The following is a 19,605-nucleotide window of genomic DNA, read 5'->3' as shown; positions in this document are numbered from 1 at the left end:
GTTAAAATAAGCACAAATAGCAGAAATCTAGCTTCAACGATTTGGAATTCACAGGTTTTGAAAGGTTAAATATACCTTGAAATCGTCACCTCATGTTCTTCAATTCTCTCTTTTCTGAGATTTTCTCCTTGAAATTATTCAAAGCCGAAATAATCCTTTCAAATGAGTGACAAAAAAAAAATCAAAACCACAAACCAATTCAAAACAAAACAAAAATTAGTCAAAAATCAATTTAGAAATTATTACTTTGAATAATTTGGATGAAACTCTTCTTCATCTTCTTAGGAGTTGGTGGGTTGGTGGAGTGTGTGTGTAGGCAGAGGGAGGAGACTGGAGGGTGTAGCGGCGGTGAGAGAGAGAGGAGAAAGTAAAAGTTATGTTTTTATATTTGAGATTTTTTAATTTGCGAAAAAAGCACTTCGAGAGCGGAGATTTTTTAAGTTGTTAGCAATTATTATAAGAAATTAGCTGAAATAAAATATGACTTTATAGCATTCTTGCTTGTATATAAAAGCGTTGGCAACTTCTTGCGATAAATAATGGTTTCAGCGAAAAAAGTAAAAATTCAATATTGTAATTGTAGTATAAGGATCGTAGAATTAAAGAGACATGTCACCATTGTGTAGTTGGATTTATAACAAATTGGGCAAGCTAAGATATATCTGTGTTGGAATTGACTTCCTTCTCTCATTAAGGATAACATAATGGCATGTTAAAAGAGAAGGTAAAAAAGTACAACGGATAGCCTACATGCTTATACACACGATAAAAACCTCAACGTAATTACAAAGACATTCATGTGATGCTAACGCCGCGATTATGTGTCTACGTGGTTCTACCAAATCGGAGAAGACGAAAAAACAAAAACGAAACTAGGTAGCAAAAAAAATTAGGCTATAAGTCTCATATATAGAACGTAACATCCGACTAAAAAGTCGGTGACCTTAAGTAGTTGGGAAGAGGAAACACTTTGAACACTTTATACATATTCTTTGTTCACAAGTCATTGGCACTTTAATGGAAAGTTTTGTGTTCGATGATCCAAGTATCGGGCTTGTGTCATAGAGAATCGAGAATTGACCTTTCATTGTGCATATGGTATCAATGTATCGGCCTTTTCATGGTCATTGGGAGGCTTATTAGGCATTGACATTTTTCAAACCCAATTAAGCTACTCCTAATTATATGAAAAACACAAGATTTAAGATGTAAAGGATCCAATTATATGCAAACGCACAAGCAAACACTTAAACACTCATATGTATTGTCAACTACCATACTATGTACACTCATCTTTTTTTTCCGTAATACTTAACAATTAAAACTTTAAACATTAAAGTGAGACTAATTGGTATAACTTCAAATGAACAAACCAAAAGTGGGTACGGAATTGTAAACAAGACAAAATATCAAAACAATTCGGATATTGCATTTAAGTTTTGAAAATACCACTATGAACCATTAATAGTGTGTTAGATAAAACATCGATCCAACACTAAGTAAATCAAGTCACAACACATGAGTAAACAAATCTAATAAAAGAAGCACCTTTATATAAAAGATGTCTTTTATCTCATAATCGAAAGTTGGAGAAAACCCATAAGCAAGAACCCCACTTTTTAAAACAATTGATGAGTAAATTAGTTACCTTGAGCAGATCGAATGACAAAAGCAACGACAAAGTTGTTTAATCTTTGGGATACGAGAACATAGATAAAATTTTAATTAGAACCCCAAATCAATTATTGAAAAAGGATAGAAGAGGAACAAGAAGGGGTGGAACATAAGAAAACAAGAGAGAGGGAAGAGGGACGACTTACCTAGTAAGGAATGAAACCTTGGCCCTAGCGACAACACCACTCCACTGTTTTCTCTTTTTCCTTTTCATTCACTTGTTATTGATTTCTCCTTTTTTAGGCATCGGGTTTAGATGGCTGACAGATGCAAAAAATAATCCCACTTAAGTTTTCGTTATTTCCGCTTAAGTTTTCCTTATATTTTTAGCAAAGTGATTTTTGTTTTGACAATTTAATTATTTGCCCTTTTGTTTATCGACTCTATAACATATACACAAGCATTAGAAAATATAAAAGAAACGTTACATAATATTTACCAACGGATACTTGTATTGCTAGTTAACGGTTACTAAATGTTGGTCCATTAACTAATGGATGTATATGTGTTGGTAATGAAAAATCCCAATGGTTGCAAAATAGCCCAAATGGTGTAGGGGGGAGGGTGTTAATTACACCTCACGGTCCTTAGCAAGATGCTAAGGTAGGATTGCATAAGCCCATTACTAACCACATCAATTCAAAGGCCCTGCAACAATCGTGGCACAAATTATCACTACTTTCCTTTACATCATGTAACTTAACTAACACCTGTAGTGAGCTTTTAAGAACAATCATAACCAATAACTGTATTGATTAAGGAAGATAAGTATTAAGGAAAACACAATTTAGTATTAAATAGATCTAGAATATAAGAAACTTTAACAAAGTTTCAATTGTGCAACGCCTACAATGCACGGACCGCTAAGTTTGTTCCCTACATTCAATTCAAAGGCCCACTGAAAATCATTGGGCACAAATTATCACTACTTTCCTTTACATCATGTAACTTAACTAACACCCGCAGTGAGCTTTTAAGAACAATGCTAACCAATAATCTGTATTGATTAAGGAAGATAAGTATTAAGGAAAACACAATTTAGTATTAAATAGATCTAGAATATAAGAAACTTTAACAAGTTTCAATTGTGCACTTACACATATGAAATGGACCCCGCTAAGTTTGCCTTTACATATGAATTTATAATTGAATTATTTAGCAAAAAGGAAGCAATAAGCTCAAGTGTCATGTCATGTTCAGTAACAAGGTTGTCGACTATATAGAAGAGGAGATGGAGCATTCCACAAATGGATAAAGATTCACTTTAAATGATTTTCTTGAGAGATTGAGGAGGTTGAAATCATGGGGCAAGAAGACAAGATAAACGGACATCATCAATCCATGGAGAGTATAGTATGAAAGAGACGTGATGAAAGCTTGAAAGTCTGTAGCCTCAAAGGTTTCAGTGGGCAAAATAGTTTGGTTTTCAAATAGAATACCCTACCACTCTTTTATTAGTTGGATGGCTTTGAGTGGGGGCTGAAACACCAAGAAACTAAAAGAATGGAAGAAGGTTCAAGTTGATACGTGGTGTTCTATGTTGGTTAATGCCCAAAAGAAAATCATCTCTTCTTGGGTGTAATTTACTTAAAGTCACGGTATGGAACTTACTCCTCGCAGAGAATAGATTTAACAGAAAGCAGTTGCTTTCGACATAGGAAGAGAGCTTGGAATGGGTTGTATCGCTGACAAGAGGGAAAAGGGTGTATTCAAGATGGGTTTAAAGATTGTGCGGAATGCATTCATGTATATGATCCGGAAAGCTAGAAATGATCATTATCTTCAACAATAAAAACGCCAGATGCCCACCGGATGCTTGAGAACGTCGAGACACAAGGACTAAGGCTGGCGGGTATGAACATTACCATGACACAAGGCCCGGAAGCTCGCGGTTTTATGGATAGATGGAACATTGAAGTGGCATTCAAAAAAGGAGAAAAAGAGTATTGCAAATGGGTGCGGGCAGAAATGCCAATACATAACATGAACACGCATCGGGACCTTACAAGGATCGAAGGGGATGGGCAATAATTATGGCAATAGCAATGGTGAAGTGATAGCGGCAAGTAAAGGCAACTCACATTTGAAGTGTATTTGATGATTGAGCTACGCAGGCAAATCGAGCAAGGCATTCAAATGGCGGTAAAGACGCCGCATCAAAAACTCTCGATACGGCATTGCATTCGACTAATGTGATATCATTCTTGAACACCAACAAAAAACATCCATGGGTGGGTAGAAGCTAATCGTAAGTATACAAGCTATGAAGGAAGAGCTCGAAAGTACTTTAATATTATCCATGTATTCGAGGGAAACAAATAGGCTAGCTGACGGCTTTGGCACATAACATCGCCTAGTAGATACATAGAATTAGTCCCTAGTTCTTTCTTCCGAGGATGTAAAGAAAATTATTTTTTGATGATGTACGGAAAGCAATATGTAAGGATGTAACAAGCTATTATTTTATATTATGAAAGTGGGTAGGGGACCTCTCTAAAAACCTAAACTATCGATCAAAAAAAAAAAAATAAGCTCAAGTGCAAGACAAGTATATGTGGATATATACCATGGGCCATGATACATTGTAAATAATAAACAAAACGATCTCAGACCAATTGAACCCCAAACAATAAGTGAGCTTTGAAAACACTAGGCTTCATAGAGCAAAAGACGGTGAGGACTTAGAAGTTGTTATAGAAACTCAAGTGCACTTTATTTTGGCTCGAGCTAAATTAGAAAGCAAAGAATTCACCATTTTGACTCGACACGTGGCAATCTTTCAACCATTAAACTTTCAAGATCCTATGGTTGTCCGGATGAGTGATTTTGTATGTCAAACATTTATGTCCCTAGAACCCGTTAAAGTGTAAAAAATCCTCGGTAAATAGATATAACTTTGAGTTATCAATTAATCAAAAGTTTTGTATGCATGTAATATTTTCTAACAAGCAAACACACCTAACATGCAGAATTTGGTAAAAAATATAAATAAAAATGAAAAATGAAAAGGCAAAAGGGACTGCAAATGATGCAACTTTCATCTGAACCATGCATATATGGTAATAACTAAACTAGTGCACAGGGAAGCTCATGAATAGGAAATGAGAATCTCTAGTAGCATTGCCGAATCAGATAACAATTTAACAATTCTTTTAGGACTTCCCAAAACATATCAATTGTCTTCCATGACAATAACTTAAATGATAAAATCTTTGAATGTAAAACAAACATTGGTTATACCTTTTGGGAAGCTTTGCGGCTTCTTCACATTTAAGTAACTTTCTGCATACAAGCCATCGATGGCTAACAGTTCCTCATGGGTACCCATTTCAACAAGTTGTCCTTCCTCCATCAACGGCTATATAGTTAGCATTTCTTATTAGGCTAAGGCGTCGAAGCTATGATAATAGTTGATCGCCTAACCCGAGAATATCTAGAGCCTCTGAAGCAGCCCTTTCGCTTCAAAGTCAAGGCCACCGATCCACCTCATCAAGAAGAAGAATAGATGTATTTGAAAGCATTGCTCTGGCAACAAAAAGTTTAATCTTTTGTTCTTCCGTTAATACCAACCCAGATCTGCCCACCTAAAATGCATAAAAATAGAGGAATATCAACAAAAGAATAATTCTTCCATTAATAACTTAATACCAAACATTAAGATACATGACTTTGCTATGATAATAGTCATTGTTTAAGAGCTCCCCACTCAGAGGTTATGGGGGTGTTCTTTGTGAGAGTTTTCGAGTTTTTTTGGATTGCACTCTTAACGAGACGGGAATATCTATAATTCTAGGACTTCACAAGTTGATACTTTGTATATTGTCAAGATGGAAAATGAGTCGTGGGTTGCATCTTTACTTTTCAAATATAGTTATACAAGAGTTCAATGAATGCCTTTACTTGTATAATTTTCATCAAGGTTGAAAAAATTTGAGCGAAGAAAATATCACATATATTCTACGTGTTTCATAGTACTTACTTTTCAAATATAGTTATACAAGAGTTCAATGAATGCCTTTACTTGTATAATTTTCATCAAGGTTGAAAAAATTTGAAGGAAAAGAAAATATCACATATATTCTACCTGTTTCATAGCCCTTCTCAAAGGGAGGTGATAAATGTATGTGCATCGTTGTTTTAGAAGCTTCCTCGATCCGATCGAAGCGTGGCGGATCGTCCGTCTGACGCAATGTTATCTCTAATGCTCAAACTTAGTAAAGCGGGCTCTGTGTGACCAAGTCTCATTTGGTTTTTAACCATTCTAGTTTAAGACTCTTAATATTCTCACCATCCATGAGGACTTCTCCGAAGCGCAGGCCAAAATGCATTCAATATCAAATATGACAGATGATATAGATTAAACATAACTAAAAATTAATAATAATAAAAATTAAATAAATAAAATATTAAATCATTAAAAAAACATGCCAACGGTGTATGAGAAAATGTTCATCCAAATATACCTAATGTAGGATCATAAAGCCTCTCCATGAGGAAGGAACTATCTTGCTTTTCACGAACCATTCGCGACTAACAAGTGCCACAGTTTTTTTAGCAGAGTGCACAGTCAAGTAAAACCCACTTCAGATGGGAATTTCAGGACGAGATAGGTATAGAAACTCAAGTGTAGATGAGAACATTAAAAGCAACAGAATAGTGAGACTTCCAACTCACTCAACATATCTTTTAATATTATTTGCACCAAACATCTTCTGACCACTCATTCTCAACTAGATCTTGCACACATTTATAGACAAAAAAAAAGACACCTAAAATGGAAAATAAAAGGTCAGATAATATGAAATGTTTATAAGAAAATAAGGAAAATTTCACAACTACTCAATCAAGATATAATAACAATGTATTAAAGAGTCACTCATGCAAATGAATAATTTTCTTTTACTCATAAGGATTTCTAAATGTTTGAGGAGAGATTTTATATTATATTTTTCTTGTTATTTTTAACTTTGTCATTATTTTTTTATCGACTTTTAATTTTCTTGATAACACAGAGACAAACATGCAACCAATTTGAAGTATATGAATGACTAATTCTAGTAAATATGGTCTTGACATTCAAGAGGTAGAAGTTAAGGTTGAGAGAGAAAATTCTTGGCATTATACGTGTTACCCTTTCCCCCCTATATGAGAAACTTATGTTGGAAATGTGAATGAATTTGTGTCCTCATGGGTTTGAACCCATGACCTTTTGTATCTACTACACTCTAATGTGGGGGGCTTTAGTCCCACATTGGTTACTAAACTTAAGACTCTTAAGTTTATATTGGTTAATGTCCTTATGGAGGGATAGTGTAGAGATATAAGGAGGTGCTTATCACACAAGGCCACACAGGGGGCCTCCTTGAAAACCTTTTGGGGGCTCTCTCCTTGTTTTCGTTTTGGTCTTCTTTCCAAACTGAAAGCGTAGAACGAGGTCTTCTTTCCTTGATCTTTCGAGTCAAACAATAAAGGCAATAGCACGAAGTTGTTTTTAGGATCTATAAAACTAAGGTCTCTCTGTTTTAGAAAATCTGAAAACACAACATTATTTTCCTCGATTAAAAACTGATCCGAGTATCTTTGAGTTTCTACATTTGGTCATTGGTCGGTGACACGCTTCATCCATTTGTTGTATCCCGGGAGGCGTGACGGCTTGAAATTTGGCGGCTACCATACCGCGGCGTTTTTCGTCTTAAGGAAATTGTGCCGAGAGCACAATCCTCGATGATAAGTTTTACTTCCTTTCTTATTCTTTTTTCGATACTAGATTCATACAATCTTAAGGCGAAAAAACGATTGTCTAATAACGACCGTTATTATCTAGTATTGTGCTCGTTGTTGTTAATCTTTGCTAAGATGGAAAAACCTAGTGGTAAGTCCATCAAACCCGAGATTTTTTGATGGCAGAAATTTTTTAGCGCGATGAAAATGCGGTTTTATCGACTACTCCGAAATTGGTTGAATGGATTTCGATTGTGAAACCCGTTTACAATGAAAATGAAGATGAACACAGTGGATTACGGTGGTGTGGAGATGGGAAAAGAAAGACTATTTATGTAGAAATTATATACTTGATTGTCTTTCCCTTGATTTGTATGATGTTTATCTTTGTGTGTAATGACCGCTCTTGAATTGTGGAGTTTACTTGATAAGAAGTATGCTACCGAAGATCACGAGGTTCTAAGAAGTTTCTTGTAGGAAAGTTTCGAATTCAAGATGGAAGATGGGAAATCTGTTGTTTCTCAAGTGGAGGAGCTGCAAATAATTATTCATGAGATTTTTGCGGGAAGGTTATAAAATCTGCAAAGGCTTCGGGTTGCTTCCATCATTGAGAAACTCCCCTTCCTCGTGGAAGGAGTACAAAAAAGATCTCAAACATAAGAAGAAAGAGATGACACTAGAAGATCGATCGTCAACCTTCGGATCGAGGAGGATAACAGGAATTTGAACTCAATGTGGAGACTTGAAATGAAGGCTAAGGCTAACCACGGTGGAAGGTATTTGCTAGTTCTTCTAAGTCTAAATCAACTAAATTCCCGTCAAAAAGAAACCATATGCGAAACAAGAATAAACAGTCCCAACCTCACTTTAAAAGAAACCTTACAATCCCTGAAATTCATTTGCTATGTGTGCGGATCTCGAGGTCATATAGCCCCGGTTGTAAATTCAAAAAGGTCCGAATGATGGGAAGAAAGACAAGGCACAAGCAAATGTAGTTCGGGATGGTAACTTTTCTCTTTGTGGTTCTTGAGGTTAACTTGGTGAGTAACATGGTATTTGGTGGGTAGACTTTGGGGCTACCAAACACATCGTGGCACTAAAAGTGCATTTCGTCCTTCCTCCTCACGGGAGAAGGAGAAAGTCCGTTCATGGGTAACTCATCCGCTTCTAGAGTTGAAGGAAAATGGACATTAATTTGAAGTTCACTACGGAAATGTTCTTAATTTGAAGGATGTTCTTTATGTTCGATATTAGGAAAAATCGTTTTTCGGTTCCCTTTTAAGTAAGAAGGGGTTCAAACTTGTCTTTGAGTCGGACAAATTTGTTACGACTAAGGGGGCCTTTGTGGGTAAAGGTTATTTAGATGAAGGCTTGTTTAAGCTCAATGTAACCGATTTTGATTTAAATAAAGCATCTACTTCTTCTTATATGGTTGAGTCATTTGATCGTGGCATAGTAGACTTGGACACGTTAATAATGTTTCAATTAAAAAGCGATGCATCTAGGTAACATATCCAAGAATACTATTTCTGAAAATAAGAGATGTGAAGTATGTGTAGAATCTAAATATGCTAGGAAACCTTTCAAAAGGTAGAAAGAAACACCGAAGTTGTTGGCATTGATTCACACCGACCTATGTGATCTTAAAGGTTACATGACTAGAGGAGGTAATAAATATTTTGTTACATTCATTGATGATGCTTCACGTTTACTGTCATGTTTATCTTCTTAAGAGTAAGGATGATAGCTTAGTTAAATTTATTTCCTTTAAAACTGAAGTTGAGAACCCAGTTAGACAAGAAAAATAAAATAGTTAGGTCCGATAGAGGAGGTGAATATTACGGTCCTTTCAATAAATTTTGTGAAAATAATGGTATTGTACATGGGACCATGCCCCCTTATGCTCCCCAATCCAATGGGATAGCAGAGGAAAAATAGGACTCTCAAAGATATGATCAATTCAATGATCAATAGCTCGGGGCTTCTATGAACCTATGGGGAGGCTTTGCTAACGGACTGTTATATTCGAATAAGATACCTTTTAAAGACACGAGATAAAACTCCATATGAGATGTGGAAAAATAGGACACCCGACTTATAGATTCTTTAAAGTGTGTGGGGTGTTTGGCTAAGGTATCTATACCAACACCCAAGAGGACTAAACTTGCCCTAAAACTGTAGATTGTGTCTTTATTGGGTATGCCTGAGAATAGCGGTGCCTCTGGGTTTTAGTCTTCAAATCTAAAAAATAAATTTGTTGATGATAATACCATTATTGAGTCTAGGGATCTTTGTCTTTTTGAGGATAAATTCCCATTTATTGAGAGATCGGGAGGGGACTCGAAGTTCTTTACACTTGCTCCTAGAGTTCGAGAAGATTCTTCTCTGAAGAAGATGAAATTGAACTTCGGGAGGAGCAAGAAGACCTAGGACTAACACCTCTTTTTGGACCTGATTTCCTTACTTTCTTAATAGAGGAGGATCCTCGGACCTATTCGAGAGAGGCCATGTCATCTTCGATGCGATTTTTTTTGGAGAGAGGCCATTCTAAGTGAATATGAGTCCATTATAACCAATAACACTTGGGATTTGGTTGGTTGCCCCAGGTTGTAAAACTATTGGGAATAAATGGTTATTTAGAAAGAAACTTAAAGCGAGATGGATCCATTGATAAATATAAAAGCGAGATTAGTAGCAAAAGGCTATAAGCGAGAGAGAAGGGTTTGATTTCTTTGATACCTACTCTCGTGACAAGGATTACATCTATCGAGGAATGTTAATAGCCTTTGCTTCTACTCGTAATCTAAGTAATTCACCAAATGGACGTTAAAAGCGGCATTTCTAAATGGGGAATTACAAGAGGAGATATATATGGATCACCCGGAAGGGTTTGTCTTAGAAGGCCTTGAGAGAAAAGTTTGTAGGCTAAAGAAATCTCTTTACGGTCTCAAACAAGCTCCTAAACAAATGGCATGAGAAATTTGATAGTGTGCTAATCTCTAATGGTTTTAATATTAATGAGGCGGATAAATGCATTTATTGCAAATTTGAGGAACAATCTGGTGTAATTATCCTGTTTATATGTGGATGACATGTTGATCATTGGAACCGGTTTAGAGGCCGTCAATAAGACTAAATCTTTTTGAGTAAGCATTTTGACATGAAAGATTTGGGTATCGTTGATGTCATTCTTGGCATTAAGATAGTGTATAATTACGATGGAATTACTTTGTCTCAATCTCATTATGTGTAGAAAATGCTTAAAAGATTTAATCAATTTTTGTGTACTGCCGAACACCATATGATCCTAGTATACATTTGACAAAAAATCTTTGGATTAGGTGTATCTCCTTTAGAGTTTTCTAGGGTTATAGGTAGTCTCATGTATCTTATGAACTGCACTAGACCCGACATAGCTTACCGTAAAAGCAAACTTAGTAGATACACCATAAATCCCGGCAATGAGCATTGGGATGCTCTTATCGGAGTATTGAGATATTTGAAATATACTTCAAATTATGGTGTTCATTATGGCGGATATCCGGTGTGCTTGAGGGAATGCAGTGATGCCAATTGGATTGCTGATTCTCGGGAATCTAAATCCACTAGTGGTTATGTGTTCACTATGGCGGGGTGCGGTGTCTTGGAAATCATCTAAGCAAACTTGCATTGCCCGTTCCATTATGGAATCTGAGTTTATAGCTTTAGACAAAGCTAGTGAGGAAGCAGAGTGGATGGGGAATTTTTGATGGATATCCCGCTTTGGCCTAAACACATTTCACTGTCTCTATTCCTTTGTGATAGCAAAAATTTGCTATCTTGAGGGCCAAAAATACTTCCTATAATGGGAAATCTCGACATATTCGCCGAAGACATAACACTTGTCGCGGACGGTTGTTAAGAGATGGGATCATAGCTATTGACTTTGTGAGGTCGAAAAGAAAATTTAGGCGATCCTTTAACTAAAGGCCTAGCTAGAGAGTTGGTTTTAGTACATCGAGGGGATGGGGCTAAAGTCTATTAAAGACTAATTGCCTATTTAATTAAATCACCGATAACTGACACCCAACCTTCGTGAATGGAGATCCCAGGATCAAGGTTCAATGGGGAAACAAGTTATCTGCGTGATTTGTGGGGGTACTACACCTAGAGTGAAAACTCGTACCCATCCCTATGATGTAGTAGTACCTTACGTATCATTTAAAGGATGAGTGAATACTCTTAATGCTTTCTATAGCTGGTTTTTCCAGTGGGGTGTAAAGATACAGTACACTCCTGATAGAGGCACCTATATGAGTGAGGAAGTAAAAGCCGCTTCCTATGAGAACTTATAGGCTTGTTCTCTAGAGCACTCATGAAACACAGGAAGCTCATGGCTATACAAGCAACAACCGAGGGAACTCTATGATGATTTTTGAAGTTATGTGTGTTACCTGTTGACTAGGCTTACATATAGGTTGAACAGTTCAAGACTAAGGTCACTGGTCAACTAGTAATCCCGATGGACAAACACCAAGCGAAGGTTCAAGTCGTATGACACCTTGACCCATTCATAACTTCTTCATACTCGGACATTCTTGTTTTGTTTTTCTTTTCTTACGTTTCTTAATAATTCCATTCATGTGGGGATTGTTGGAAATGTGAATGAATTTGTGTCCTCATGGGTTTTGAACCCATGACCTTTTATCTACTACACTCTAATGTGGGGGCTTTAGTCCCATTGGTTACTAAACTTAAGACTCTTAAGTTTATATTGGTTTATGGTCCTTATGGAGGGATAGTGTAGAGAGATATAAGGAGGTGCTCAGGTGGGAGCTCACACAAGGCCTCCTTGGTTTTTGGGGGCTCTCGGCTTGTTTTTGCGTTTTTGGTCTTCTTTCCAAAACTGAAGCGTAATGATCTTTCCTTGATTCGAGTCAAACAATAAAGGCAATAAAGGCAATAGCTGAAGTTGCGTTTTTCAGATCTATAAAACTAAGGTCTCTCCCTGTTTTAGAAAATAATGAAAACACAACATTATTTTCCTCGATTAAAAACTGGTGCGGGTATCTTTGAGAGTTCCGCAAAATTTGGTCATCATTGGGTGGTGACACGCTCATCCATTTGTTGTATCCGGGAGGCGTGCGGCTTGAGGTTTGGCGGCTACCATACCGGCGGCGTTTTTCGTCTTAAGGAAATTGTGCCGAGCACAATCCTCAGTGATAAGTTTTACTTCCTTTCTTATTACTGTTTTTCGATACTAGATTCATACAACTTATTCACCCGTTCATGATATTAAACATGAGTGGCTGAGAATCCTCTGCACCGATACACCCCGTGCACTATAGCTTTTCTATTGGTATATAATAGAAGACTTTGTTTTGAATGAAGAGACTCTACTAGTACTGAAACTATTCTATGAGACGAGTTTTAAAGTAATACACTGCTAACATTTGTCTATAAAATGCAGAGAGCTCAGAGGTAAAGTTGGAATGTGGAACAAAGTGTGGAACCACCATATTCATCACAAATATAATATGTTTTTACTTCCCAGAAGTATAAAAATCGGACAGAACATGCAAGCTTTGCTGCTAAAAGCATAGGTGTTATTGTGTCAAAATAGCATTGAGCTGAGATGTCCTTGTTCCCAGCAAGATATGAAGCCTCTTATGGGAATGTAAATTTGCTAATAAAATATGGGATGGCTATTGAAATGGTTAAAGAATCGGCAATACTTCACCAATTTCAATGAGGAGGCTATATATCTGAACTAAACAAATGAGTCTATTCACGTAACAACTATGAAAAGCGGTTGTCTTCCATTCAATGGTGGTGATATGGAAACGTAGGAATTCAATTATTTTTCAAGAAGAAATTAAACGTTCAATTGAGTTTTGCCGGGAGAATGATTTAATCTCGCTAATGAGTAGAGTTTTCCTAGTTAAGGGGCATTCCTACAACTTGCTTATATACACCGAAGTTATAAGTTAAAGCTTGAGTAATATTAGGACAACTAGTAGAGCACCTACGCTCACAAATACTATCGGTGACCTCCAATCCACTGGTAGGTTAAGTTTAAACTCTAATGACGTACTGAGAAAAATTATTAAATTATTGTTTAAGATATATATATCAGTTTAAGATTATAATGTAATTTCGTATTGGTTATCCAAACAACAATTAAAGAGATAGTAAACTCGTTCAAGCATCTTAAACATTCAAAGAAGATGATCCTTGTAATATAACCTATTACAAATCCATACTTAAAAACAATGTAAACCATCTAAAGAATGGAACGCTTTAAAAGTACCTCAACAAGTAGGAATTGGAAAACTAAAAGGTTGTAGATTTGTAGTACCTCCGTCCGTCCTAGCATTAAGGGCTTCCCAGCAAGCAACTCACCCAAAATGCATCCAAAGACTCCGGAGGTCAACGCCAACATCATAAAAAGTGGCCAATAGAATTTCGGGGCGGTACCATAGGGTGACAACTCTACTAGTCATGGGATGCCTCTAGTCGGGGATCATAAAAGGAAGGCAATCCAAAGTCAGCTATTTTAAGTACTCGTTCATTGTCAATAAGAAGATCCCGAACCCTTGATGCCACGATGCAAAACACCTCATTTGTGACAATGCTCAAGCCCCGAAAAGTAAGCACTTCATATAACACTTGACTCAAGAAATGAGAATTAAGGATGACCAACATTCATTCCTATTTCAAGAAAAAGGACAATGCCTTCAAATTTATATGAAAGGTGTTATATATAGACTTTTAGAAGATACCAAGGCAACTTCCGAATTAAAAGCTATGACATCCTGAGATAAGGACAGTACAATAGTTTCACTCTCCACCACATGTAGATCATCTCTCTACTCCACAGGCATGCGAGTCACTTTTTAGTTCCCTTTCCTATAATAATTTTGGCAACACTTTTGCTTTTCTTTAAGCGTACTTACGTTTGAACGTTATTGCATTGAATGAGAGGCTGAACCCCCCAAAACAAAGTTTTATAATAATATGTTTTCAACTAAACCCTCTCTACCTTTACCACTCAACAAAGTTTTATTCAACCCCATATGGTTTCGTTTTGCTGCGATTTATACAGCTAAACTTTTATGAAAGGGAGGGTGTTACCTACTTTGTGAAAAAGTGAAATTTTAGCAAGCCATTTGTGTTGAAACATTTAGGGTTAACCACTATACAACGTCGATAAGGTCATGTGAAGAAAGATTTGATTATTGATCCTATTTGGATTCTTATTAGCATCAAATGGATTAGACATATAAAACTTTTAATTACACCAAGAAATCTGTAGGGAGTTGTCACCAATCCGTTTAAATAGAATCGTTCTCACCTAGAGAAGTACTTTTTTTTTCGTTGAAACCAACATAGGAACAAAGACCTAGAGGGCTACTTGTGAGAACCCCAAACAACTCTAACCAGGCATAAAGAGGTCACACCACCACCAAGAAAGTCAAACTAACTAAGCAAACCAAGAATACGAAAAATATCAACACCTTCTTCTAAAAGACCAGACAATGGCACAATCCAAATCATGGAACCTATTAAAGTCGTAAATGTCCCAAATCAGCTAACAAAGAACATTATCAGCAATTCATGGAAGACATAAACTCCCCATAATACTGTTATTAGCCCTAAAATGGTGGTGCAGAAATCTAGTTTTGGAGTCACAATAACCCTTCGCAAAACCGTTAAAAGGCTTGGAATCTTCACTTGAAGGCTTGGAAATGGACCAACTACCTTTGGGTGACCAAACTTGAAATTCCCACATTGGTGATCACTTTTTTCGATTCATTTGAAGGAAGTCATTTCTTGCCAAAAACTAAGTATCCACAAATGGATATTGCACCCCACTAAATAGAGATCCCTCCACCTAATAGAAATCCAACCACCGGGTCTCTTGTCTTGCTCCCCACTCTTTTTTTCTTGTCCATCTAGTTTCGGATAATTGTTACGTCCCGGAGGTAAAACATCTATGTCGAACTAGACTCGATTGTGGTAGGTGAGTGTACTGAAATGAATTAAAAATATGTGTCAATGAGTATTCGATCGTATCATCATATACTTATGAAATTTATGGATAACATATTCCAAATTGAAATAAAGTGTGTTTGCCTTTCTCTTGATAAATAATTGCCTCGCCAATCGGAGAACTGGTAAATGGCCTTTGCATTTTAATATACTACTGTGAAGTCAAATCAAATAAGTAAATCAAGTAGTCAAAAAACAAAAACAAAATGTTAACACTCAATGGAAAAAAAAAATACTTTTTTAGTAAATTTGATCCGGAAGAAGCAACAAGTCCGGCCAAGATCATGCTCTATATATTCAAAACCAAGATCAAGTTCAAAGAAGATCGAAGTTCTTCCAACTATCCAATGGTTCTACCATCTAAAGAAGAACAGGAAGAAGAAATTTCGTGATTACTTTACCATCTAAAGACACACGCGAATCGAAGAGAAAATTCCCACTATAACTTTTTTATTCTCTAGATGCACTTCTCGTATGATTTTCTGAAGTGGGACGTGGGAGTATATCTTTTTTTTTTTTTTTTTTTTTTTTTTTCCGCTAATAATCTGGAGTGATATACCTTTTTTACCCCTTTAATGCCACCTAAACAACCGGTTGTAAGTTGTAAAATGAGTGGCCCAAAAACGTGCGTAGAAATACAGCTCGCGCACTGAAGAACAATACAATATATCTACACTATATGATAGCCGGATCTTTAGGAGGAAAATAATTTCTCAACCGAACTGTGTATTTGTAATCTCTTTATTTTATGATTTTAGAACCACCTCCTTTAATTATTCTAATCGGGTTCATTCGCTTTTTAAATAATTTACCAAAAACTCTCACTTTATTGAACCACCTCCCTTAATTATTCTAATCATTTCATTCTTTTAAATAATTTACCAAAACCTCTCACTTTATTGAAATTAGAATTAATTTTCATATTATTTAAAATAATTTAGAAAACCTCATTCACGTTACTCAAATTATATTCAACTCGTCCTAATATTTTTATATTATTTTTTAGATTATAACTAGAATTCAAAAAATCATACTATCATACAGATGTTAAAGCGACAGGTTTAAAAATTTGAAAAAACACCGATGCGTAGTACGGTTCGCATACTCGTTTGTAATATATGAAGAAACCAACTGGAAATCTTGCAAGTGACTATATTGATCTTGAAGGTTAGTTTTTATTTGTTTATGTTACAATACAATAGTGACATTTCATAATCTTTTAGGAGAATATATTAGTTGCAATAGTCTTTTCAGATCACACCTACGTGAAGAATAAGGGTTGATATTTGCTGGATATGCTCTACTCACATTGGGTATCATTCTCAAAATTTCTCATTCATACATTTCTAACCTGTGCCAAAATTGTGCTCAAGTTTGGTTGGTCCACATATTCTCAACTCTTTTGATAAGGTTAGACGTTTAAAAATGAGGCAAGTTTTTCAGAGGATGATCTCGATGTTAGGAAGATCAAACTCATCAAAAACCAGCCCCTTATACATTGTGTAGGTCCAATTTGAAAGTCCAGTTGGGAGGAAAAGATATCAAATTCACATTTAGTAGTTTGGGGTCAATTAAAATAATCCCAGTATTACATATATCTTTTAATTTGACGAATTAATCCTGATCCCTGAATGGTTAGTATAACGATATTCCCTTTCAAATATTGCTACTGTTGTTTCATTGTTTTGCATGCTCAATGTCATAATGATTTTCCAACTTGAACTTTGAGACTGAATTAGTACCATTGTCTTCCTCATGAATGTGTTTTCTTTTATTGTCTTGTCTATGTATGCACCTTTTGTGTAATTCTAGGATTTCCACTATAGCTTTCTCTTTAATTGCATTGTGTTATGTTTAGAATTCTGATCTACATTTTCTTCATTTTTTTTTACAATTTTTTTTTTCTCTTGAAAACTATTGGAACGTTCTGATCCTCCTAATGTTATTATATAGTGGAACGTCGAATTGCTACTAGCAAGGCTATTACGGATGCGGAGGTTGAACATCTCTTGACTCGGCTGCGTTTGCTTCAATCAGGGTTCAACAGTGAACAACTGCAAGCTCCTGCTATTCAGTTTTTCAAAGAAAATATGCCAAATCTTATTTTTAAAATAAATGAGAAAGATGAACGATTTGAATTGAAATGGAAAGATAAGGATGGTAATTTATCTGTTAGCTACAGTGCTGAAAGAAATATGCATGAGTCTCTTCTACAACAGATGTCTAAAGCTTATCCTGATTTTGCACCTGGAGTACCTCAAGGCGGTGGCTTTGATTATTCAAGTCAAGCAGGTGTGTCTACAATTTGGTTAATATATATCTACAGAAAAAGGGTTTTGTACAAAGGGCACCGACGCGATGAATGAAGAGCTCATTTTTGGTGTAGATGATCTCTCCACCATTGATATCATCCTCACAGAAAATTAGCTCATTTGAACATTTCTGACCATGTTAAAAATTGATTTCAATCTTTGAAATTATTTGATGGTCCAGAATTGTTCAAGTTTGGATCCATTTTTACAAGGTTTGAAATGTCAATAAATTGAATTTTTGTGAGGATGATCTCTATGTGGAGGAGACCATATCCATCAAATATCAGCACTTAAGTCATCCTCTAAGGTCACCAAAGGACCCTTTGTATAATCCTTTGTGCAAAACCCTTTGTATGTAGATCCTGTCCCATTATATATTTTGGTTTTTGAGTTTTGCTGTTTCTCAGTGCGAGTCTTTGTCTTTTGACAGTGAATACTATGAATCTTTTAGGTGCAGCGGACTTTCAAATTCCAGATTTTGTATGCTATCACGCACCATATTCATTATTTATGTGCTTTTTATGATTTAAAGCTCACTTTAGTATTATCGTCACCTGTCTTTAATTTGGTTTTCCTTATTTGGGATTTTGCTGCTAGGTAATGGAAGGGCCATCAGAGTCTCAGATGCTTGGACTGCAAAATGCTTTCCAAACTCCTGGGGTTTGTAACTTCTTTGCCATATATATATATATATATATATAATACTGTAAACTGTTTACATTGGTACCAAATATTCGTTATATGTATATAACTTAAGCTGTTTGGTAGAACCAGGGTCGCTCAAATAGGTAGCAAAGTAGGCAATTGCATAGGGCCCCCAAGTCATATGCTCAAAATGGCCCTATTTGAATCACAACTTGTATTGTTACTGATCAGTGAAGGGCCCATGTAAGCATCAGAGAGGCTGTGAAGTTCCTCCAATTTAATAGATATAATTATAATGCACTATATGTGAACAAAATTTGTTTTGAGTGTGTAAATTGAAAAGGATACAGAGAAGTTTATGCATAGATTCTGGATCTTTATAGTGCCAACCTTGTGTCATCTTTTTGTTGGCGATTACATTTGGTGCAATTTAAATATAAATCCCAGATATTGGGAACTGACTAACTATTTTGTAAACAACAGGGTGAACAGGCGTATTCACAGAGACTGTCTGTTGGTATGACTCCCAAAACTCTCAGGTTACCAAAGCCTGGGGAGATGCTTCTCTCTGTCCGAGGTTCTCCTCTTGGTGTGTACAAGGAGGATGGCATGGAAGCAATTAACGGTATGCCTTATATCTGAAGATGCAATTTCTGTTTATGTGTTTCGTGTTTAATTTCTGATGTTTAATTTGCAGAAATGGAAGAGGGCTAACTGTTTTAGAACACTCTGGTCAGTATTCTTGAAGATTTTACATCTCCACTAAAGCTGGTTCAAGAGATGTTTTGTGGTATATTATCACTTTGTTGGCCTACTGAATATGTTCACTTGCGGTTATATTCTAGCCATAATCTTAATACAATGAAAAAAGTTAGTAAGATCCAGTCCATTTAACACCATCTTGCTGTTTCCTTATTTCTCTTATGTTGCACACTTGCACTAGTACATAGTTTAGTTAGTAGTTGGAGAATGACAACCAGTCACCAAGGCAGCTCTTTCGACTTCATCGACGCTTAACTGTCTCAGCTCTTAACTGGTACTTTGTGTCTTCCTTTTATGTTTGCATTAAAGACATAGGTCTCATGTAGAAATATCTGTACTATATATGTTTGCCACAGGCGTATCTTGTAATATAATTTACGCTGTAGCTATATTGTTAAACCAGATTGTTTTTTGCATTTTGTTCAAGTATGCTGGAAATATTTTCTAGAGATAGAGGAGA

At 36.0% G+C, this 19,605-nt stretch overlaps 1 protein-coding gene across 2 annotated transcripts; it reads left to right on the top strand.

The window, feature by feature from the left end:
• The first annotated feature begins 16,379 nt into the window (after window positions 1–16,379).
• LOC147473974 (uncharacterized) lies at window positions 16,380–19,282 on the top strand. 2 transcript variants are annotated; one of them, XM_086586809.1, is made up of 6 exons: window positions 16,380–16,593; window positions 17,380–17,718; window positions 18,169–18,218; window positions 18,336–18,398; window positions 18,867–19,008; window positions 19,081–19,282. In XM_086586809.1, the coding sequence occupies exons 1-6, from the start codon at window positions 16,545–16,547 to the stop codon at window positions 19,095–19,097; spliced, it is 660 nt and encodes a 219-aa protein (XP_086442935.1). In that variant the 5' UTR covers window positions 16,380–16,544; the 3' UTR covers window positions 19,098–19,282. The 2 variants fall into 2 exon arrangements, with proteins under 2 accessions (XP_086442935.1, XP_086442937.1); XM_086586811.1 differs by lacking the exon at window positions 16,380–16,593 and adding an exon at window positions 17,094–17,213.
• Window positions 19,283–19,605: the final 323 nt, after the last annotated feature.

This window comes from Coptis chinensis, unplaced genomic scaffold, assembly GCF_015680905.1.
Source record: "Coptis chinensis isolate HL-2020 unplaced genomic scaffold, ASM1568090v1 utg1545_pilon_pilon, whole genome shotgun sequence".
Lineage (NCBI taxonomy): Eukaryota > Viridiplantae > Streptophyta > Magnoliopsida > Ranunculales > Ranunculaceae > Coptis > Coptis chinensis.
The sequence above is the reverse complement of the archived record's forward strand: the minus strand, read 5'-3'. Positions and strand labels throughout refer to the sequence as shown.

Bases quoted from the DNA above. Each gene is read 5' to 3' on its own strand.
- LOC147473974 (XM_086586809.1), top strand. From the start codon at position 16,545: ATGAAGAAACCAACTGGAAATCTTGCAAGTGACTATATTGATCTTGAA. The intron at 17,719-18,168 runs GTGTGTCTACAA...GTCTTTTGACAG, and splicing joins TGATTATTCAAGTCAAGCAG to TGAATACTATGAATCTTTTA. The intron at 18,219-18,335 runs GTATGCTATCAC...TTTTGCTGCTAG, and splicing joins ACTTTCAAATTCCAGATTTT to GTAATGGAAGGGCCATCAGA.